Raw genomic sequence first — 24,052 nt, 5'->3', positions numbered from 1 at the left:
CCGGGAGAGTGAAGGAAATAATGCTAACCTTGGTGATTTTTATTCTTCTTCAAGACTATGATTTTCTGATTTATTCTAAGCAGAATCCTACCTACACACATATTACGTCTGAGGATGGCTACATTATTTGGGTCAAATGTATATGACCACAAAAATGAGAACAGAATCACAGAGTCCAGGCCTATTATGGATGGAAAACACATTTGGAAAGGACGCGGCCCTGTTCACACATCGCCAAAGACCCGCCCTCGACAGGGCTGAGTGTAAGTGTACGAGGCACAATGTATCTCTTGTTTATCGCCATATGGAAGAGGCGCATACGGAACAGACACTAAGAGATTAAAAAAACCTTCCAAAAATAAAGCAAGAGAACCCAAAGCAGAAAAGAAAAAGGAGAGTGCTTCCTTTCTGTGTGTGAGAGACGAGACTATTTCAACAGCTGATTCCACCCTCAAAGTATACAGCGCACATAAAATAAATACAGGTCACAAAAATTAACAAATCATCATAACTGCCTAATACATCCTGGGCTGGCTGCGGAAAAACAAGATCATTCTGGATTTATATCTGTAAGTATGGGATTTCCTGGACAGCTAATATCCACAAACAATCAAACACGGGAGGAACACGGGAAAAAGGCAGCATTATTTCAAATTTGAGCTGGGAGTCGTGATTTGTAAAGGGCTGTAACAGGAACTAGACTTGAAATCTGAAGCAAGGAAATTCTTCTCCTAGGCACTGATGGACATTTCTCTGTTTCTCTTGGCTCGGTACAGGTTTTTAGGTCACTGGGTTTTGGACGGGGATGCCAAATGAGAATCTCACTAGCACAGAAACTTTGTAAAGGACAACTAACTTAATCCCTCCATTTAAATAAAATAATAATAATAATAATAAAAAAAAATCTAATGATACTTCGCTGAAGAGTCAGAGCTTTTTATGAGACCTGTTGCCAATATTAGTGTCTTGGAATGATCTCATCTTTCATCCTGGCGAAATTCCAACACACAATTTCATTAACCCAGGTACTGCAGGTGATAAAACTCATTTTTCCCTAAAGAGACAGCTAAAAAGTACCAGTTATACATTTATGAAGTACCAGCAATCAAAATTATGGATTTTCTAAAAGGTTTTTAACTACTTTTATTGAAAGGAAAATCGCTGTCTCAGACTTTTGTGACACTGCTGCTAATAATAAATTTTACCATTTAGACATGGCCATAATATGGTAGACAGTGTCAATAAAAGTATGGAGCAAAGACGATCCCTGCCTTTTAAGTAATGCCTTCTAATTACAGGCCGGAAATGATCACGTGAAGTATGTAACTAATGGCTCTTAAAAGAGAGGAACGCACAACAATGTACCTATGGGGACACAATGTGCTGTACACACACCCTCGGGTACGTGGAGAGCTAACTGCACCGAGCAGACATTTACAAAATGTGCTCTAGTGCTTTCGAAGTCTACAAGAAAAAAAAATTGAATTTCGTTTGCATTTTTGACTACAGCCTGTCCCCTGGGGGGGAGGGGGGAACAGTGGGTTCGAAGGTTACTTGTTTCTTTTTTGAGCAAGGCGGTGGCACGAAGCCTGTTTACCTTTGGCAAAACGGTTTAAACTTTTCCATCTAATATTCTATAGATCACTAGAGGGCACTGTGGTATTTAGGCCACTCTGACCTCTCTGAGCACTTGGAAAGGTCTTGAACTCCTGAACAATGTCAGAAAGGTGAAAGGGCGGACTTTTTAAGGGGATACAAACGTACGCTGGTGGCCCCCACTTTTGATTTTTCTAGAGCAATTCGACAATGCAGGAGAAGTGCAAAAGCCAAAATTCCTAAAAATACTGAGCTCCTACGATACTCAAAGACCTATCACCTGGGATGGGAGCGGGGACCAGCATCGCCCTGTGTTGTGGAGACTTGCAGGGTGAGGCTGGAGGCTGTCCACGCCTGGCATGCCAGAGGGCTGTTCCCTCCACATGTGCCCCAGCCTCCTGCACTAACTGGAACACTCAGGCATGCAAAGCGAGAGCCACAAACGGTTTGAAACAATTTATGATATCCGGCCTCCTTCGACAGGTATTAGCATATACCTGGTTTCTTTAACATACACTTTGTTTTTCCAAAACCACAAACATCGGTGCTGGAACTTCATGTGGAAGTGCTTAAGGGGCGGAAAGTTAACACCTTTGTGATCCTTGCAGCCTCGCGGTGGCTGTGCAACAAAGGCGTCTTTGTCAAGGCTTTCTCGAGATGTTTTCTTAACATGTTCCAAGTAGTTTTAGGCAGGGAACTAAAGTAAACAAGATGTTACCATGATAAAAACACTTGTGAAAACATTACAGGGCGCATTTAGTAGTTTCTTTCACATAAAACTCTTCGCAGTTTTGAGAAGTAAAATTCACCGAAAAAAAAAATTTTTTTTTTTTTTTTAAAGCAAATGACCGATGAAATGTCCTCGACCTTCCTGGAAGGGTCAAAGTTCTGGCCCCTGGACGCTGTCCCTCACCTTTCTTCTCCTAGGCTCTATTAGAACACAGAGCAAATTTATTTGGGTTTTAATCAACGGTATACATCTGACCAACATGCACCGGAATTGTTCTGATCGCTGCGCGTGGCGTTCTTCTCCAAGAGAAATAGCGAAAAAATTAAAAAAAAACAAAAACAGAAATTCCTTTCAAATGGATACCCAGCACGGATGCAAATTACTCCCTTCTGAGATGCTGCACAAATGACCATCAAAAAGAAAAACGAGGAGAGATGGAAATATTTTCCCCTGAGCACCTAGGACCACCTCGTATTTGTGAAACTCTGGGTCTATGCCTGATTTTACATTTGAAGTTAGAAACGGGAGAATGTGGTCATGATTTAACCTTCGAATCTACTCCCCACCTTGTCAGGGAATGACAGGAGCCCTTTATGAGGAAGAAAAAAGGGAGAAGTATAAATCCGAGTTTTCCCTGGGAAAGGTGGTGTCTTTCGCCTGATCTGAAGAAATGAAACAAACGATCCGAGTGGGGAGAGAATGGAAGAGTGCGGGGAGGTCACCTATCTGGAGAGGCTTGGACTTGTTTTTGTTTTGCTGTTATCAGAGTCCTCCAAGCAATGCAGGGCTGGAGGATTTCAGGAGAGTGAGGAGGAGGAGCACCTGCTGCTATCAGTTAGCTCTAACAAATACAACAGTCACATGATAACTCTTGGTTGATGGGTTAAGAAAAAAAAATCAACACGAAAACTGCAACTTGTTTTGAGAGAAAACAGGGAAATAAATGCGCACAATAGACTGCATATCTGCTGATTCTGATAAAGTGTCCCTCTGTTGGGGCCAGACAACAGGATGGTTATTTGTACAATATTTATCTTCGAAATCAAGGGCCCTGTGGTATACCTCACCTTGGGAACAAACACTGCAGAATGATCACAGAAAAGTGTCGAATCTCTGGGTTTGATTTACCAACAGTTATGATATTTCTCTCTCAGGAGGGAAAAAAGAATATGCCTCATTTTTAGACCCATGAGTCTCCGCTCCCTTCCTGTAACCTCCCTCTCTGTGAACAGTGGCATTTTATTATCAGATGGGATTTTTCTCCTGAATTACTGATCCTGGCCTCTCTAAAAGTTCTCTCTCACTAGCCTGGGCAACAGAGGATCAGAAAACAGCTACCAACCACAGTCACTTTCCCCTTTCAGACTGAGCCCTAAAGACCAGGTGGAAGAGCCCAAGTCCATCTGAGTGTAAAAACTGTGGACGGTGAATGAGGTAACGGGCAAGGCATGCATGGGAATTTTCCCACAATGTGAATAAATGTAAGGGCCCTGCGAATCCAAAAGAAAACAACCCAAGATGGCAAGATGGCTAAGGAAATGCAAAAAGATTTCTCAGCTAAAAACGTTATGACACCAACAAGTTTACCCCAGGTCACATGTCAGCAATCTCAACGCCCGTCCGTCACACGTAGTCCTAGGGCTGCTTTTAGGTTACATCGGCAGAGGTGAGTAGTAGGGAGAGACTGCGCTGTCAGCAAAAACCCACCATATTTACTGTCTGATCCTTTATGGGGGAAGTTTGCCGACCCCTGCCCCTCAGTCACACTGGACCGTGGGGGACTTGCAACAAGAAATTTATGGTTACAAATGATAGTAAGATTAGTCTCTTCTGACACGTTAATGTCCTGCATGGTCACTGCGCCTTCCCTGGGGCTGGTCAGAAATGTTCGGATATTTAAAATTATCCCTCTTTTAAAAAGACTTGAGTGCACAGATAAGAAAAAAAAGGACTAATATATTCTTAACGAGTGCCTAGTATGGGTCCGGCACTTTACATGATGCACCTTTTAATTCTAACAATCCCGAGAGGGAGTTACTAATATTGTTATTCCAAATTACACGAGCAGATACTGATGCTCCGAGATGCTGTGTGACTAACTCAAAGAACACACTAATACAAAGTGGCTTTACTACCCAATCTGCCTTTTCTTCAAAGCTCTTTCTAGACCTATGGCGGTAAGTTGAAAGCGTAGTGAATGAACGGCGATGCTTCTAACCCAGTGGTACTGTATGGCAGTTAAGAGAAGTGTACAAAGGCTGACTGCTTAGATTTGGATCCTCACTCCACCTCCTGCTAGCTGTGTGACCTTGGGGAAAATCACCTGACCTCTCTGTGTTCCTTTCCTTATCTGTAGGTTGACAGTAATACCGTAATATTTGCACTGTTAGGTGGTGTGAGGATTAAATGGGTTATACGATTGTCTCTTGAAAAATGTGGGGGTAGGAACACTGATCCCTCCGCACACCTCATGTAGCAAAAATCCACGTGTAACTTTTGACTTCCCCCAAACTTAACTGCTAACAGCCTACTGTTCACAGGAAGCCTTACGAACAACACACTGAAGTCGATAAACACATTACTGTACACTGTATGTATTATATACTACAGTGCAATAAAGTAAGCTACAACAGAAAGTATTAAGAAAATCCTAAGGAAAGGGAGTGTTTATAAAACTGTAATGTGTTTATTGAGAAAACAAATCTGCATATAAGTGGATCTCTGCAGTTCAAATCCATGTTATTCAAGCGTCAACTGTGTATGCAAAGTACTTGGAGCTGACCCTGTGGCACGGTTGTGGGTTGCTTAATTATAAACTCTTACTAGGGGAGCGTAAAATCAGGGGATCAGAAGATAAGTGGGGGAAAATATCTAGAAAGCAACAACTAAGTCAAGGTCAGAGCAATGCTTCATTTAGTTGAGTAAAAGCGCCTTGGGGAATCTAAGTACCTCCAGTATCAACTTGCTTAAACCATAAGACGACACCTCTATAGAGGGATAATGGAAAACAAGAGTGAGCCAAGAAAGAGGTGCTTCTAGAATCTACAAATATGGCACAATTGGAGAAGAAATGCTTAAAACATTACTTCTCATCAACAATGACTCCAGGATGCCATGATTCAAAGAGGCCACGTGTGGTTTCTGTGTGACCCACACGCTATACGGTGGCTCTTTCAGTCCAGTTCAATGGAAAGCAAAGTTGGTTTCACAAGAGCCAATGTGATTACCCTTTAGGCTGCACACAGATGTGGGAGAAGTGTATCTGCAAGAAGACCAACTTATTTTCCACTACACTGAGCAAGACACTGAAACCTGAAGACAACTCTGAATTTCCCAGAGCTAAAATCATACTGTAGAGGAAACTCAGAACCCTGAATTTGTCATATATGGCCAATCAATGTGTAACTCAAGAAGGCATTAAGAGAGCATTGAGTTCTAGGGTTTTTTTCTTTCATAATCAGCATTTACTCTCCCATTTCTGGTTTAAATACTCGTTTTTCACACTTGGGAACCAAGTGTCTCATCCCTAGCCCCCCTGTGGTTCACATGGGGGGAACATCTCTATCTGCTCTGGAGGTGCCCATGTGATGGAAGGAAGGCTGGCTACAATACTGTGACTGACTCAAAGCTGGGACACCACTTAATCTGGGTCAGTGGGAGGCTGCCCAGGACTACTGGTGGGCTCCAGAGAAAGAGATGCACTGTGAGATGGATACACCTGTGGCATGTAGATCTGTCTTCTTTAGTTCTACTTGGAAAGTGCCTAAGAACGAAGGCAACACAGAAGAAAACAGAGCTACCAGACACAAAGCCAATGCTCCAACAAACTTGTTTAAGCATCTGGATCCAGCCATGCCTGAGGCGAGCTATCCCTTCGGACTTCCTAGTTACAAGAGCCAATTATCAATCCCCAAGCCCTCCCCCCCCACCTCCCCAACCCCGTTTTGGGGTGGGGGGAGAGAATGAGGGGTTAAACCGATTTAAGTTAGGTTTTCTGTAGCTCACAAATGAAAGTCTTCTAAGAAATAGAAGCCAGTTAAGTAAGTACTAAGAAATAAAGGGGCAGCCACGGCAGGTTCACAGTGGGTATCCAAGTCCACGGAGCAAATATGAACCAGGAATATGTCACGTCTTGTGCAAAACCACCAAAATTGAGAGACGGTTTCCTATAAGGAGGCAGGCTCCAAATATCCATTTAAGGGGATTTTCATTTTTAAGGAATCAGTCTAGGTCCCAATACTCATGATCTTCAGATTCTTTTCTTTAGTATGAGGTTGGTTTGAAATTGTGCTTTCTCAATGTGGAGGCACAGAAAAAAGAAGATATATACATACATATATATACATAATATAATTATACATATATCATATATATATATAAAACTCAGTTCACGTGATAAATGAACTTCTGATTTGAGGTTGAGAGTGGAAATACGTTGGTTATTAACAATATTTTTTAAGTAGATCATACTGAAAAACTGTCTTCTTCCTTTGTGGCTCTAAAACGGATACATCAAGAATATTCATAGCAATTGTATATTTCTAGAGACTTTATGAAAATAAATCCTATTTACAGATGGTTATCGACCATTCTAGACATGAGTGAAATTAGCACCAATGTATTTATCAAAGCTAGCACTGGTGCAAAAGGTGAAATCAGAATGTGAAAGTGGTTTCTGCCAAGGTCTTTTTCCCTCATTATCTAAATATAATTAGGCAGTAACAAAACAAAGATTTATAATGAGTGATTTATAAGAGAACAAAGCCCCAAAACACGACTAGCTTGAATTGTAATAATTGTAAAGGGCTTTTGCTTACTTTAAAGTATCACTGCTCTTGACTGTTCATATCTAGAAACAAATTTTAGGCATCTCTTTTAAAAACTTTGAGTACTTAAGTTTCTAATGACTATATAATGCCCTTCAAGTAAAATAGCAAACCTGGGAAGCTCAGAAATAGATTCACAGTCTTCACTAATTAAAACACAACATTCATAGAAACTCCTTTCCGGTAATGCTGGAAGGATCTTTAACGGTGGGTTCTTAAAGTTTCAGTATGCAGGTCCATAAGGGTAAAGATAGAGACTGCTTTAAGAATATAAAGACCACACAAAACTAGAAACCTGTACACAAATCAGTTCTGTTCTATTTCTGGGGGCTTGAATGAGAGAAAAAAGCCCAAAGCAAAGAAACCCCAACTCGTAATCTGTAAGCCCTCATGAAGATAAATATAAAGGAGTCATATGTGTGCATATGTTCAATTACTGTGTACCATGTAAATATACTAAATAAAATGTATTATTATATTCAGTCCATCTGCCAATGATTTAATGATACTATCAATAAATGCATGGGGTATCATTAAAACAGGGCAGTGTAGACTAAATATTGTTAAAGGGCAAGGCATAGTATGGAGGGGAAATACGAAGATGTAGGGCAGAAGCACTGCACTTCAACTCTGAGAAGATTAATCTAACATTTATTTACAGAGATACTTTAACAGTGTTACAGATTTAAATGGGATAATCCAAGTTTTAGTGATACTTTAAAGGTAGAAATTAAGGTTACTCCATTCTCGCCATAAGGACAAGAATTGGAACTAGAGTCAATAGCAGTAAGTAAGAAGCAAGGTGATAGCATTTCCTGGGCACCCCCTTCTTAAGTTTGCAAGTCATGCGTATAAAAACAGAGAGGACCAATTACCAGGCTGCAACCAGCTACGAACTGACAGCAGAGTTAGAAACCTAAGGGTATGCCAGCGCTTCAGTATGCAGACCAACGAATTAAAGTGAAAACTAAATTCTGGCAAATTTAATACTGGGAGAACTTTTATTTAATCACTGTCATCCCGAGGAAATGTGTAAACCATAGACTCTTACTAAGAGCATCAAAACTACCCCTGGGTGAACCTCTTTTGCCCTTTACGATCGACCCTCCACAGATTCTGTGCCTATTCCTAGGACGATGTGCTGGACCTTATGATTTAGAGTTCATTCTCAAAATGGTGGTGTGAAGCCCTCCATCAAAAAGGCATTTTATGAGGAAAAGCATGAGCCGTGGGAGGTGATGGCTATGTAAGAGAAGAAAGCAATATAAAATCATTCTTACTTCAGAAATGATTGGAAATCTTCGCACACTGCTTCACAGCCTGGCCACTTGCATACACCATGTCCGTAGAGAGGATGGCTATGGGGGTGCTCCTCGTGGGACAAACTGAAAAAAAACACACACGCACACACACACACAAAAGGACAAGAGAATGAATTTGTTGCCAAGAACCATTCCACCAGGCTTCAAAGGCAAGAGGAACCCACAGGGCTGAACGTGGACGTGGAGGAGTCTAGGGTTTCTTTCTCCCCCGCATTTACGAATTAATTCTGCATTGTTATTTAAAAGCAAGAGTTAAATTCCAGACTGTGACTAGTCCAATGTTAGAAATGTACCACCACGTATGAAAAGTGTTTGACAGGCTTTTGTTAGAGGCAAAGCTCTCTACTCAAACTGTGAAGGATTCTTTAAAAAGCTAGAATTTATCATTTAATCTACATAATGAAAATGATCAAATCTGTACTTGATTTTGAGATTCTCTTGCTGTTTCCTACCCAGGATATTATACATTTTCCTCCTCCCTTCGATTAGAAAACTGCTTTCGCATAATTGTATGATCTTTTCACAAATTAATTTTATCAAGCACCGAACAGAGCAATTAAATAATTTAGCATCAAATAATTTAGGAAGACAAATATATCCAAGTAGATGATTAGCTTAAAAAACACTAGTAACAGGACAAAGATTGTATCCCTAAAATTACAGACACCAAGGCTGAGAAAAAAACGTGGCATGAACACAAGGGGTTAATCCTTCAGTGGGGTTCCAATCAATACGTAATGATTTGACCACAAGGATCCAAGTCATGAGATGCTTTGATCCGCACCATGTGGTGTTTGGGGTAGTGTATCTGCTGCACTCGCTGATGAACCATATTCTCAAATATTTCCTCTATTAGATTTCTGCATCCAGACTTTCAGACAAATTATTTTTACAGTAGTTTCCATATCCTTAGATTCCATCAAATAGAAATGTAAAACTAACACTGAGAGTTCTGTTTCCTACTCAAGCACATTCTCTTCAAGGGAAGGGCTATTTTGCAACTTCTTCCACTGCCTATCTGTGATTCTGAACTTCAATCATGATTCCGTACACATAGGTGCAAAGCACGCACACACGTGCAGCTTGTATATTACCACAAGGATACGTATTCATATATCATAGATCGATTCACAATCACGGAGCAGATGTACACAAATGCCACTTGTCCCTGACTTATAATGAATCCACAATGGGCATATTACAAACAGTTAAACTAAGAAGCATGAGGAGTAAACATACAGGGACACAGAACTACACCTTATCAAAGATCAATAGGACTCTCTATGGCTTTTAAATAATTATGCTGGAAATTCAACATAATTTGAAAAGAGTGACCAGTTTTCTTTTTTTTTTTTTTTTGCCTTAAAATAGAAGATGAATCTGGAAACCAAAACAAAACATTTTTAATGCTTTATTTATTTATTTATTTATTTATTTGAGAGAGAGACAGATAGTGTGAGCAGGGGAGGGTCAGAGAGGGAGATACAGTATCTGAAGCAGGCTCCAGGCTCTGAGCTAGCTGTCAGCACAGAGCCCGATGCAGGGCTCGAACCCAGGAACCGTGAGATCGTGACCTGAGCTGAAGCCGGATGCTTAACTGACTGAGCCACCCAGGCGGTCCCCCCAAATTTTTTTACACAAGTCTGATATAGGTGGCCCTCATGAGAGAAAAGAGTAACACGAGTGAAAGATGGTAGTTCTATACTGAGACTTACAAAGCCCCATGGTAAAAGGATATTCTCTAAGCAGTTAAGAGGGCAAAAGTCCACTGGCCTGATGGAAAGAATTACTACCAATCCAAGATCATCTCCAGATTTTTTAAAGAATAAAATAGATATGATGACCTCAGATGATGGACGTTAGTGAGACTATTTTGGTAATCATGTCATGACACATGTAAGTCAAGTCATTATGCGGTACAACTTATACAATGCTCTATGTCAATTGTATCTCAGTTACACTGGAAAAAATAGATATGATACAAAAACAGAATTTAAAAAAATTACTGACAATATCTGAAACAAAACAATCCTAAGGACTAGAAGTCTCAGCTATTCTGAGGGAAGGAAATCATTTAAAATGAAAACTATTCCTACCAATATTGTAGAAAGAAAAAAAAACCCATGGTTATGCTCTTTACCAACTACATTAAGATTAATAAAATATTTTCATAATGTTAAAAAATTTTACATGTATAAAAATACAAGCACACACACTTTTCAGAAATTAAGGCATCAATGTTTCTATCATCCTTTTATAAGTATTTTTAAAAACGTTTACTGAGGGAGAGACAGAGAGATGGGGGGGGGGAAGGGCAGAGAGAGGGAGAGACAGACGATTCAAGGCAGACTCTGCACTGGCAGTAGAGTTCAGATGCGAGGCTTGAACTCACAAACCGTGCGATTATGACCTGAGCAGAAACTAGGAGTCAGAAACTTAAGTGACTGAGCCACCCAGGTGCCCCTCATCCTTTTATATTTAACATGATTTTGTTATTAACAAATTTCTTATGTTATCAGCTAGTCTTCAAAATCGTTATTTACGGAAACAAATAGCCCCATCACAGGCCGTCTTAGACTCCGTTACATACTGAAATTGGTCAAACCACCCCTCTATTTCAGACATTGAGATTCCCTTCAGGTTTCATACACCTATGAATAATGTCAAAAATAAAATTTACCTGGTTAAACATCCCAGTATATAACTGATTTTCACAAGATGCATTCGGAGAAGTGGGATGAGTCAATTAACGAGTACTAAGTTTAAAATGCACCATGAACATTCTATCAAGTTGCTCCCCAGAGGTCCTGTATGCGGAGTATGTTCTTAACCATTATACATACTTTGTGTGACTCTTTAACCTCTCAACTACTTAGGATATAAAATTAATACCACTAGTTAAAAACTGCCAATGGTTATTCTTCTGTGCCCTTTTTTGTTAAGCAGAGAGTGTCCTGAAAATAACAGTAGGAAAGAAAATGGTAGGTGTTCACTAGAGGAATTTATGACTAGAAATAAAATATACATGATTTGACATGGACTCTATGGACTCTGCCGTCCCCTCCCCCCGCACCCAATCTCTCTTACTGGTTAGATTATTTGTGAAGGCCGCAAGGCCCGAATACAAACTACTCTGCTCCAAGAATTTATTTTTAGTTCAACTTGGTATCCTTATTTCAAAGTGAGAACAGAGGACAGTCCAGTAAGACTTGACAGAAAGACAACCACTGGCTTCCAGACTCTAAAGAAACCCAAAGGCCTCACGCACATGAACACAGTTACATACTCAGAAGACCTCTTGAAAACTTGCCTCTACATTAAAACAATATTTATTGTGAAAATGAGATAAGCTCTTATTTTCCTAAGTTCACATAGTGCTAAAGCTGAGATGGTTACTAATAAAGTTCATTCCCCACGCCACCCTATCCCCATTCCACATGGAATTAACCCACCCTAGATAACACGGTTAACACGTGGTATGTTGTTGTGCTTTTTCTTCTGATGCATCACCACTTTATGAAAATGGAAGCATGCCATATGAGCCATTGTCACTTGTTTTCCATGTTTAATATATAATACTTTGACTAATTTTTTGCATCTCACAGATACTTTTATTCACGCTGTGAAGGCAAAAGCACTTCCTTTTAAAAATTTTTATTTATTTTTGAGAGAGATGGGGGTGGTAGGAAGGGCAGAGAGAGAGAGAGAGAGAGAGAGAGAGAGAACAGAAGCAGGCTCCAGGCTCTGGGCCATCAGCTCAGAGCCGGACGCAGGGCTCTAACTCATGAACCATGAGATCATGACCTGAGCCGAAGTTGACGCTTAACCGACTGAGCCACCCAGGTGCCCCTGAAAAAAGCACTCCTCTAAGTGTACAGTGATGGGTGTTTCACAATGCAGCTCACTGCAATTTACAGCCAGACTGGTGATCTAGCTGCCGTGTATTCCAAGTAAAGCTGGTAAATGGTGACCATGAGCAGGTGCAGGATTCGAAGCTTTGAAATCTTTACTTCCTTTTTAATTTTTTTTAATTTATTTTTTTTAACATGTTTGTTTATTTCTAGGAGACAGAGAGAGAGAGTCAGCGTGAGCAGGGGAGGGTCAGAGAGAGAGGGAGTCACAGACTGAAACAGGCTCCAGGCTCTGAGCTGGCAGTCAGCACAGAGCCTGACGCGGGGCTCGAACCCACGAACCGTGAGATCATGACCTAAGTGAAAGTCGGACGCTTAACCAACTAAGCCACCCAGGCACCCCTACTTCCTTTTTTAAAAAAAATCAATTGAGAGTGAGAGAGTGAGAGTGAGAGAGAGAGAGAGACAGAGACAGAGGCAGAGACAGAGACAGAGACAGAGATAGAGACAGAGACAGAGACAGAATCTCAAGCAGGAACCACACTTAGGGCTGAACCTGAAGCAGGGCTTGAGCTCTTAACCGTGAGAACATGACCTGAACTAAAATCAAGAGTCTGACACTTAACCATCTGAGCCACGCAGGCGCTCCTAAATCTTAACTTCTTTCATCAGCAGCCCTCATTTCATGACAGAGGAAGCTCATTCCACCCCATGCCTAACCCACAGGTCCTGGTAACCTTAGGTACAGTAGGGCTTCATGGGGATCCAAACATTTGCGATGAGGTTTGAAGCATCTGGGTGGCCAGGAACACTGGCTTAGGCCGTCATGACCTGTGTGGCCAGTGACTGTAACTGGATACTTTTCAACACATAGTTGTCTGAAATAAAATGCTAGGCTCTGAAAGGAAACGGAACAGGCTGGCAGAAGGGCTCTGATAGAGTATTTCTGGAAAAAACCTATAAGGAACCATACTGTCAGAGGTGGTGAAAAATTGGAATTTTTACCATATCACTATCGAGGTTTTATTTTATGCATTGTACAAAAGGTGCTGCTGTTTGTTAATTTTTTTTCATTTATATGTATGAATACATACCTATACTGGCACACATGAGAAAATCAAGGGCTACTCAGAACTCAATTTTGAGACTTTTTTGAGTGCCCTTCAAGCACTCTGTGTGGTTCAGCAGCTGTACCTGTGAACAGGAGCTTTTCTGTTTCACCGGAAAAGTGGAACAGACATTTGTATTCTGAATGCCTTTCGGGATGTGCCAAAGGTGAAAGAAGAAAAATGAAAAAACAAGCGAAAAATGGTTTTTAACTTGAATTAATTAGACGTGTTTACAGGTGGAAACATGGTGGAAAACAGCAATCCAAAGACCCAATGGCCAGATAAAATCAGGGAGCCCAATCGTTTCAATAAGCTGTCTGAGGTACGCTCACCAACGTGAAAAGTACATACTTCTGAAAAGCTGCCAAAGTCAATGATGAATAAAGACATATTTGGTTTTGAAGGGATTTAAAAATGTTTGTCCCAAAATTAACCATTCAAAAATACACAATGTTTTAATAAATTATTTTTTACTACAAACTCCCAGGTTAAAAGTCCCAGGGGCAGGGACTGCATCTAATTCATCTCCACACACTCACACAGAACATGGGCTCAATAAGTGTTACACGGATTCAGGAATAACAGGTAATAAATACTTATACTATGCTATTGGACTTTGCTTGTGGATATGTCATTCAATTAGTGATTGAATGATATATCCTTTTTTTTCATTCTTGAAGGTAAAGGCCAGAATGATGCCCATCCACTTGAGAAAACAGGGTCTTGACACCTTTTATTTGATTTTACTCCTAATATGTGAAATACATATACTATGCAATCAAGAAAAGCCAGGTGACTTAAACTGCTAATAATCCTTGATATGTAAAAATTAAATGTTTTTTTTAACACAAGAACAGTGATAGCATTTCAGATAAGAACCACCTTGCCATAAATACAATTACACATAAATATGTAGTAACAATTCCTGACCTTACATGATATTACATACAGTATATGTTCTGTATGATGTAATGGTGTCATCTTCAATGACATTTATCTAAGATTTTTTTCTATTTATTCTTCTTATGTCAAAGTATACCAGCCAGAGCCCTAACTTCAATACAGATTTTAGTCTCTGAGAAGATTTTAGTTTTTAAATGTTTGTTTATTTTTGAGAGAGAAAAAGACAAGAGCATGAGCAGGGGAGGGGCAGAGAGAGAGGGAGACACGGAATCTGAAGCAGGCTCTGAGCTGTCAGCACCGAGCTCGACGTAGTGCTTGAACTCGTGAACTGTGAGATCGTGACGTGGGCCGAAGTTAGAGGCTTAACCCGACTGAGCCACTCAGGTGCCTCTGAGAAGATTTTATATATTGAATGGTTCTAGTTCCTCAATGGGGACTCTTCCTGCTTTCCTTCCAAGTTCACTTCTTAATCACAACTTGACATTCGAATCATTAAGTTCACCTACTGCAACTAAGAACAGTTTCTCATTTCAGTCCATACTCTTTAGTGTCCGTATTAATCCCAAGTTAGTTTTCTGTATGGTAACCAGGAGACTAATCTTTGAAGGGGACGAAGTCAAGGCACACCTCACTGTACCCAAGAGATTTCCCGCCTACATAAAGGCAGTTCCCTTTTCACCTGATGATGCACTCAGCTTTTCCTCTGCCCTGAACCCAGGTTCTCAGGTTTCTGAGTGTACCCCCAAGCTGTGTTTTCTCCCTTTTCCAAGTGTGCTCTGTGTTCTTCCTCTCCAAATTCCTGATTCATCTGTAAACAAAAGTCTATGTCTGTGTGCATTAGCTTTATAACTTCTCTCCCTCATGCTCCCCCCCAAATTATAAAATGTATTTTATTTCACTGGCATGTTATTTTATTAACTGACTTGTGAAAGATTGTTGATCACTCTCCAGTCACTCAACATTGCGAAATATGGGGATGGTGCCTGGGTGGCTCAGTTGGTTAAGCATCCAACTTCGGCTCAGGTCATGATCTCACGTTCATGAGTTCAAGCCCTGCATCGTGCTCTCTGCTTTCAGCACAGAGCCTGCTTCAGATCCTCTGTCCCCTCTCCCTCTGCTCAGGCCTGCTCACACACTCTTTTCCTCTAAAAAATTCTTTTAAATAAAAAAATTGTGAAATGTTTTTCTTTTTTAAGTGCTGAGAGATTCATATACCATATGATCCACTCTTTAAAGTATATAATTCAATGGTTTTGAACGTGTTCAGAATTGTGTAACCACATAGCATATAATTTTAGAACACTTCTATCACACCAAAAAGGAATCCTATACCCATTAGCAATCACTCCCCATATCTTCTCAACCTTCAGCTTCTTCCCACCACTAATCTTCTGTTTTTGGACATATGCTTATTCTGGACATGTCATATAAACAGCATCATACAAGATGTGCTTTTTTGTGTCTGCCTTCTTCCATTTAGCACAGTGCTTTGGAGGTCCATCCTCCCTGTAGTGTGTATCAGTATTTCATTTCTTTTTTCCAGCTGAATAGTAGTATTCCACTGTACATATACATATGTATCTCTGAAGTCCATTCATCCAGTGACGGACATTCAGACTACTTGCACATTCTGGGAACAGTGGTGATATAAGACTGCACGTACATGAATGAATATATGTTTTCAATTCCCTGGGGTATGTATCTCTAAGAGGAGAATTGTCGGGTCACGGGGTAACTCTATGGTGAACATGAGGAGGAAGTGCCAGACCGGTGTTTAAATCAGCCATGCTACCTTATATCTCACCAGGATTATTTGAGGGTTCCAATTTCTCCATATACTTGCCAGCACCTGTTGTCTTTAATCGAGCCACCTCGCTGCATGTAAAGTGGTTATTTTTTTGTGTTTCTGATTTGTATTTACTTCCTGTTCAGTGCTGTTGAGCATCTTTTCATGTGCTTACTGACCACCTTCTTTAGAGAAGTGTATCTTCTTTAGAGAAGATGTCTATTCAAATTATTTATCCATTTTTTAAACATTGGTTCATTTGTCTTTTCACTCTTGAATGCCCAGTTTTAAATATATATATATACATATATATACACACACACATACATATGCATGTATATATATATTACACATCAGTTTCTGATCACAAAAATGATTTACAAATATTTACTCCCATTTTGTGGATTACCTTTTAAGTTTCTTGATGGCGTGCTCTCAAGCACAAGTCTCTGATTCTGATGAAGTCCCATTTATCTGTTTTTTTCTGTGGTTCCATCTGAGTTTGGTGTCACAACTAACAGCCCACTGACGAATCTAAGGAAATGAAGATTTATTCCTGTGTTTCTTTCTGAGAGCTCTAGCTGTTGCACTGACGTCTGTCATTCATCCTAAGTTTTGTGTGTGGTGTGAGGAGTCCACCTTCATTTTTTTTTTTTTTGCATGGTGTCCCAGGACCACTTGAAGAAAAGTTTGGTTTATTCTCTCATAAACCAACTGTCTTGGCATCTTTGTTAAAAACCGACTGAACGTAAATTCACGTTTGCTACATCTTGCACACGGACAGGGACCAGGCAAAGATGACACATCTTGTTGATGAATAAGGAGGAGGCACTTAGTGATTACTGGTTGAAGGAATGAAGGTTGTCTCTGCCTTCTAGTAAGGACTAATGTCATTCTTACCACGGCTGTGGAGCAGGAAGGTTTTCCCTTCTAAACTCTTCCTCACCCTCTACAACTACCCCCAAAACTCTAAGTGCTCCATCCCTGCCACCTTTGACTGCTAAGGAGCAATTCTGCTCCCTCTCTCCCCCACTGGGCACCTCCCTCTTTCCCACCATTCGGCCTCTCAATCAGCGAGCCAATGTGAATGGCACGCTAACCCCGAGACTGGCACCCAAGGTACTAAGGATGGAGACCAGTTCTCTGACCAAACAAACTACATCTTTGCCTCCCTGACGCTCAAGTCTCTCTTGGTCTTTCTTCCAATCCTTTGCTCTCTTGTCCATGTGCACATGCTTGCTTCTGTCCACCCCATTCCACTGTCAGTCATAGAATCTTCCCCTCTCAGATCTGTCACAGCCCATGATCTTGGCTGGATGGCAAGGAGCTGCTCACTCTCTGCCAAAACATGTAGCAACTCCAGATACCTCAGGTTTCCAGAAAGACGTTCTGATAGTTTCAGGACTACCCAGTACTTAAAAGTGCCTTACATTAAACTGTGATCATAACCACGGTAAGTGTCCATGAAAGCCACTTTTTTTTTTTTAAGTAGGCGCCATGCACAGCATGGAGCCCAGCGGGGGGCTTGAACTCATGACCCTGAGATCAAGACCTGAGCTGAGATCAAGAGTCAGACACTTAACCGACTGAGCCACCCAGGTGCCCCTGAAAGCCACTATTTAATAGCTTCTTCTTTTATTTGTTTAATTCTTCAATGACAACGTACACAGAAGTGGTACCACTTTCTCTCTTTCTCTCGCTTCATTTTTTAGTTCTTACCACATTTCCTTGCCTTCTACTCTGCTGCTACATCCTACTTCCAATGACATTCTAAGTACGAGATCAGGGTTTTCTGAGGTTTAGAGATGGGATTATGAATTTGATTTCTGGTGATGTAGTGGTATCAGAAAACAGGACTTCAGATTTTTTTGTACTAAATGTTCATGAATTAATGGATACATTTATGATATATACAATAGGTCAGTTTCAATACCACCAAACTCCAGGAGTTGGCTTTGGAACTCCCCCACAGCAGGCCTCCTGAGATCCAGCAGTCCAGATGAACAACAGAAAAAGGGAGGATTACTTAAATCTCTCCCATGATTTTCCATGTTCATTCTTTGGACTTCTTTCCTATTACTGTGCATTTCCTCCAAACCAGCTGGAAGTCAAAGTCCCTTGCAAAAAATGAAATGACAGGGCAGGTGTCTTCATGGCTTCTACTGCAATATGAGGAGGAAAAGGTCTTACACCAGACTACAAACGAGCAAACGCTACACGGGAACAGGGGAAATGAGGATGCGAGTGCGGCACCTTCTTCCTGGTAGCTGTTAAAATGCCCTTTCTCCTTTAACTTTCACTGAAAACACTTCAAGAAGCAGGCAGCCTTCTCAAGGCCCCTTGAAAGCTGGAGACGGGCCAAATGTTTTTCTAGCGTACTACCTTCATTTTGCTTTTCACTCATTACAGAAACACGCCATCCTATGTGTTTATCTATCGGTTTCCCCAAAGTACGTGGGCCAGCATTTCAATAACCTTTCACAGAGAGAAGGGGGTTGGAGGAAAGCCCATGACAGAGTCCAGCCTAGAGGGAGTGAAGATGGGGTCTCCACCAACTGGAAAACACACATGTGCGCACGCACACACACGCGCGCGCGCTTCTCTCTCTCTCTCACTCACTCATGCGGTGAATCCTTGACTCTCCTTCCCCAGAACGCTCATCATCTCAATTTTCTGCTGCTTTTCAAATCATGTTTAATTAGAGGATTTCACATTCCCTTGTGATATGATATTCATGAGTAAAACTTGCAATTGGAGTGACTGTGAATTAGTCTATTAAGTGCCAGATTTGTGCTTTTAAACAATGATTGAGATTATTGTTATTATCTGCTCTCAATATTGTGCCTCAAGATGTGAGGGCTACCTCAACTAACTTTATATCTGAAGTATAAGCTTTCAACTCCTTAGGCCCAGGGGTTTCCCCCCCCCCCTGCACTGCAGATCATCCTAGAGGAAATTCAGGGTTCCCTTCCTGCAAAGGCCCTCAGGGCATGGCCCACAAAAGCAGTGTGTGGGGTGAGTCTGAATGATACACAAATACCTTCGCTTTGCTAGTTATGAATCCAGGTTCATGTGTACTAGGAAAAAAAAAAACTCAACCAATGCATCAGATTCATGACTTCTCAGTGTTATATTTTTTTAAAAGTAGGCTTAAAATTTTTTCTTTAATGTTTATTTTTGAAAGTGAGAGAAAGACAGAGTGTGAGCAGGCAAGGGGCAGAGAGAGAGACACAAGAGAGAATCCGAAGCAGGCTCTAGGCTCTGGGCTGTCAGCACAGAGACTGACGTAGGGCTCAGACTCATGAACTGTGAGATCATGACCTGAGCTAAAGTCAGAAGCTTAACTGACCGAGCCCCCCAGGTGCCCCCTTGTTTTTTAAGTTGGGTTCCAGCACGGAGCCCAATGTGGTAATTGAACTCAACACCCTGAGCTTGAGACCGGAGCCGAGATCAAGAGTCAGATGCCCAACTGAGCTACTCATGCGCCCTTCCGTGTTACATTTTTATGAATCTACTTAAGTTAGTCAGTTTTAAGAAGAATATTGGGTAAAAATTAGCTAATAAGTATATGCAGATATGACAAAAACTGGACGCGGCAGGACTCAAGGTCAATGCTGACTGGGCTTAAAAGATGGATGTCTGTATGGAAGTGTAAGGAAACACAGCCCTCCTCTTCTGTTGCTTTTCTTATAATCACGCTTCTCAAAGTTTATTATGGATATAAATTACTGGGATACCTTTTTAGCATGCAGATACTACTTCAGTACTTCTGGGTTGGGGCCGGAGAATGTGTATGTCTGCAAGCTCATGTGTGATGTCAATGGTGTGGGGCCACGGACCACAACTTAAATACCTAGTCTCCTAAGAGCTCCCTGTTCGGCATCTGACCTAAAAATGACTGTTATTCAAGGAGTCTTTCTGGCTTCTTTAAAGGAGCACTCATAGGGTGCCCTATTCACTGTGGGTTGAAGAACAAGTTAGAAATGGATAAATACGGAAAGGGGTGGCCCTGGGCATCCCTCACAACGCAAGAGTGGTAGACTCTTAAAAAAAAAAACAACAAAATGCTGGCTGGCCCGGTTACCTAAGAAATATGTGCAAGGCTTTTTAAAATTTACTATAACAAAGCAGGTAAGATGGAAGGAAGTTAGCATGGGGAAAAGAGCATTTCCCCGTCTACTAAATACCAATTTGACATTAGCCCAAATTCGGTGAGTGATTTCATCTGAGAATGATGTGTGCTGGATCTTACGCTGATATATCTGGAATGCCATGGCATAAACGGATCAATCGGTGAACGGATCAATCTGTGAATTTGGTACCACATTACTTTACTGACTTACTTTACTTTACTTGATAGTCCCCTAACTCTCAGTCTGGTGGGTATCCCTGAACCCGGAAGTCCGAGATGTATGTGTGAATGAATAAGCAGGATGTGGAATTAAATTTTTAGGAAGATAAAGGATAGTTTTAGGCTTTTCTAGGAAACCAGGGTACACATACCACGGAAAGGGGTTTCTATCCACTTGGCACAGTACCATATTCAAAGTCCCTCCCCTCTGCAAAAAGAGGAAATCCTAGGGGCACCTGGGTGGCTCAGTCAGTTAGGTTTCTGACTTCGGCTAAGGTCATGAGCTCATGCTTCATGAGTTCAAGCCCCACGTGGGGCTGGCTCTGTGCTGACAGCTGGGAGCCTGCCTGAGATTCCATGTCTCCCTCTCTCTCTGCCCCTCCCCCACTCACTCTCTCTCTCTCAAAAATAAACATTAAAAATTTTTTTTAAAAAAAGAGGAAATCCTACCAAAATATCCCAATGTATGACATGCATACACTCAACAGTGGCCCAGAAAATGTCAGATGGAGCAAGAATGTGTATTTTTAAAAAACTGGCACATTTATCCTATCAGTTAAAGACATATCTAGTACCTCCAACCTGCTTTCATAGATTTCATTTCTTAGGACGAGGCTTATTGACTTAAATTAAAAAAAAATGACTTGACGGGCGCCTGGATGGTTAAGCGTCTGACTCTTGATTGGAGCTCAGGTCATGATCTCTCGGTTCGTGAGATCAAGCCCTGTGTCAGGCTCCATGCTGTCACCTTGGAGCCTGCTCGGGATTCTCTCTGCCTGCCCCTCCCCCATGCCTGCATGCAGTCTGTCTCAAAAAGAAAAATTTAAAAATTTAAAAAAATGATTTGAAGAGAATAATAGAAATACTAATAGAAGCAGATATGGCAAACCTCGTGGTAATAGGACACATATTCAGATGACTCAAGTTTGGGAAACCAAAAGTTCAGAGATTCAGTCTCTAGCTGCACTGTCTTCCTGAGTTAACAACGACCCAGTGGCAAGTCTTTGAAGACACACTTTTCCCCTGAATTTTCAATGGGGAAGGAAGAGCCTCGTGGTCATCCTGAACCTAGAGGACAGAACCCCTCAAGGGCCACAACAACAGAGTGCACTATGGCCAATGCTCCTGGGACTTTACCCTGTAAAACAGGGGATCTGGGTGCGTCGCACGCCCAGCCTGTAGATGGGACTAGTGACTGGCTTGACGTCCTTACTTAAACAGATTTCTTTCTTACGTTTTTATTTTTGGGTGTTTGGTACCATCTTCCCTTTGGTACATTACTTTACTGACTTACTTTACTTATTTTGCTAATGAATGGTAAGATTTATCCAATCCGGGGATTTGATGCCATGACAGATCATGAGACTGACAGTTCTCTTCCTTCCCATCCACAGCACCGATCTGCACCATCTCCCTTTCCAGTTCCACTGGGCAAAACATGCCATCTTGACTCCCAGACCCCAGCAGGACAACAGAGCAGAGAGCGCGAGTATCACAAGCAGCGAGCAGGAGAGGGCACAAACAGAGCGCCCGTGTGTGCGTGGTGATGAGTGCAGGACGAAATGAAAGCGAGAAGAAAAGAAAGAGAAAGCAGAAGTCGAGCTCTTGTTTCTTACACCACTAAGGGCTACCCTGAGTTTATGAGAGTTTACCACTGGCAGCTTTAACCCTGGGATCTTGCTAAGAAAACAGAATGCTTTCCAAAGAGTGGCTGTGAGCAACTGTGTCAATACAGACATAGGGACCACTAATCCAAAAATTATTAACACCATTAGGCAGCCATTCTTATTATGTCAATGCAAGTGTGTTTGCACTGGTGACTCACGAGGTCTATGTGGAACGTGTCCATATGTCAGAGGCACCAACAGTACCCGAGAAAACCAAAGAACATAAATAAAAGTTCAACGCTAATTCTTCTCAGTCCTTCCTCCAGAATGCTCTGTGGAAGCCAGCACCACAATTACACTCCAGACCCAGCAAACCCATGTACGTACAGTGTGAGGGCCAGACAAGCAAGCAGTAGGTGAGGGAACAAGCAACTTAAAGATACCAAATGGCTGAAAGCCATGAGGCACTTGCATTTATGTGTCCTCAGAACTATCCTCTACTTAATGTAATTACTGTCATTTCTCCATAGCGCAGGACGCTTCATTAATGGTCACCGGATTAAACTCTTCTCTGCCTTTATTTTGGCAGGTTTTAAGTCAACACTGATTTTGGGCTAAACATCACGTTGAGTTCCTAGATCAGAGTCTCAAAGTGGGATTCGTAAGAAGACCCGTGGTGCGCAGTAAGAGAATATGGTAGTTAATATCAGAGTTTCTGTACGCATGTGTTCAAGGAGGACTTTTGTAAGAATGTAGACGTGTGTGTATGGGTGAATTTGACAAAAGTCTGTCCTCATGGAGCTGACATTACAGTAGAAGCAGAACAATTACATAATAAAAAGAAATAAATTCTGAAAAAAATAAAGCAAGGAAGAGAGAAGAGTGGGTCTGGCGAAGTTTCTGTGAGGAAGCGAAGCTCTATCTCACCCTTAGCCTCTAATTTTTTTTTAATATAGGTAATATATTGCCCATGTGTGTAACAGATTAAAAACACACTTTTTAAAAATTTTCTAATGTTTTTTATTTTGAGAGAGACAGATACAGAGTGAGAACGGAGGGGCAGAGAGAGAGGAGGAGACAGAATCCTAAGCAGGCTCCACACTGTCAGTGCAGAGCCCGATGCGGGACTTGAACTCATAAACTTCAAGATCATGACCCAAGCTGAAATCAAGAGTCAGAAGCTTAACCAACTGAGCCACCCAGGCGCCCCTAAAAACACACTTATTACGGATGCATGCTCAATGCTTTTTATTAACAATGGAGTGAATCATCAAACACACGTGGAGGTCACTGACACTTCTCTTCCTCTCTGAAAGAGCTGTACCCCATTCTCCACTTGGGCAGAAAGTGAACCGAACAGACAGCTGGAACAAAAAATGTTGTACTACTTGATCTGGGCCTTATACTATCAGTAGGAGCTCAAAGGCTACCAGGAAGAGAAAGACAGCAGGCAGATGGGTGAGGCAAAAAGCATCTTCCGGCATAAAAAAAAAAAAAAAAAAAAAAATTAGCAAAACCAAACAAGAGTGCTTACAAATGATTTATAAGGCCAGCATTAGGAAATCTTAAGAGAATTTTTGTCCCATAAGATAGTCTATGCTGGGTTGTGGTGTTAAGAATTCTTCTCTTTCTCGCCATTACTTCTCTGTCACTTTGAATAATAGCAGGGGACGAAAGACACAGCCTATGGACATTCGAGAGCAGCGGTTCTCAAAGTAAGGCCCCTGGGAACTTGTCAGAGATGCACATTCTCAGGCCCTTCCCCAAGTTACTGCATCAGAAGCACTGGGACTGGAGTTTGGCAGTTTGCAGGTGAGCCAGTCCTCCAAATGATTCTGAGGCAAGCACACTCAGGGTCGAGGGGCACTCTTACCCGAAACCCAGATTTTCTTCCCTGTTTGGAGCCTCTGTAAGTGTCCACAAGACTAACCAGGTCCTCCTACAATCTGTGGCCAAAGGGTAGAAAATATA

General features: G+C 41.4%; 1 protein-coding gene across 1 annotated transcript in view; it reads right to left on the bottom strand.

Annotated features, from left to right (window-relative positions):
• The window catches only part of FOXP1 (forkhead box P1), a 597,016-nt gene that overhangs the window by 44,418 nt on the left and 528,546 nt on the right, over positions 1–24,052 (bottom strand). The window contains exon 11 of the mRNA XM_039230557.1: positions 8,433–8,537. Within this exon, the coding sequence (XP_039086488.1) occupies positions 8,433–8,537 (105 nt within the window). The remainder of the gene's footprint in view (positions 1–8,432; positions 8,538–24,052) is intronic.

This window comes from Hyaena hyaena, unplaced genomic scaffold (genome assembly GCF_003009895.1).
Source record: "Hyaena hyaena isolate Hyena2069 unplaced genomic scaffold, ASM300989v1 scaffold_48, whole genome shotgun sequence".
Classification (NCBI taxonomy): domain Eukaryota; kingdom Metazoa; phylum Chordata; class Mammalia; order Carnivora; family Hyaenidae; genus Hyaena; species Hyaena hyaena.
This window is presented reverse-complemented; position numbering and strand designations above follow the sequence as displayed.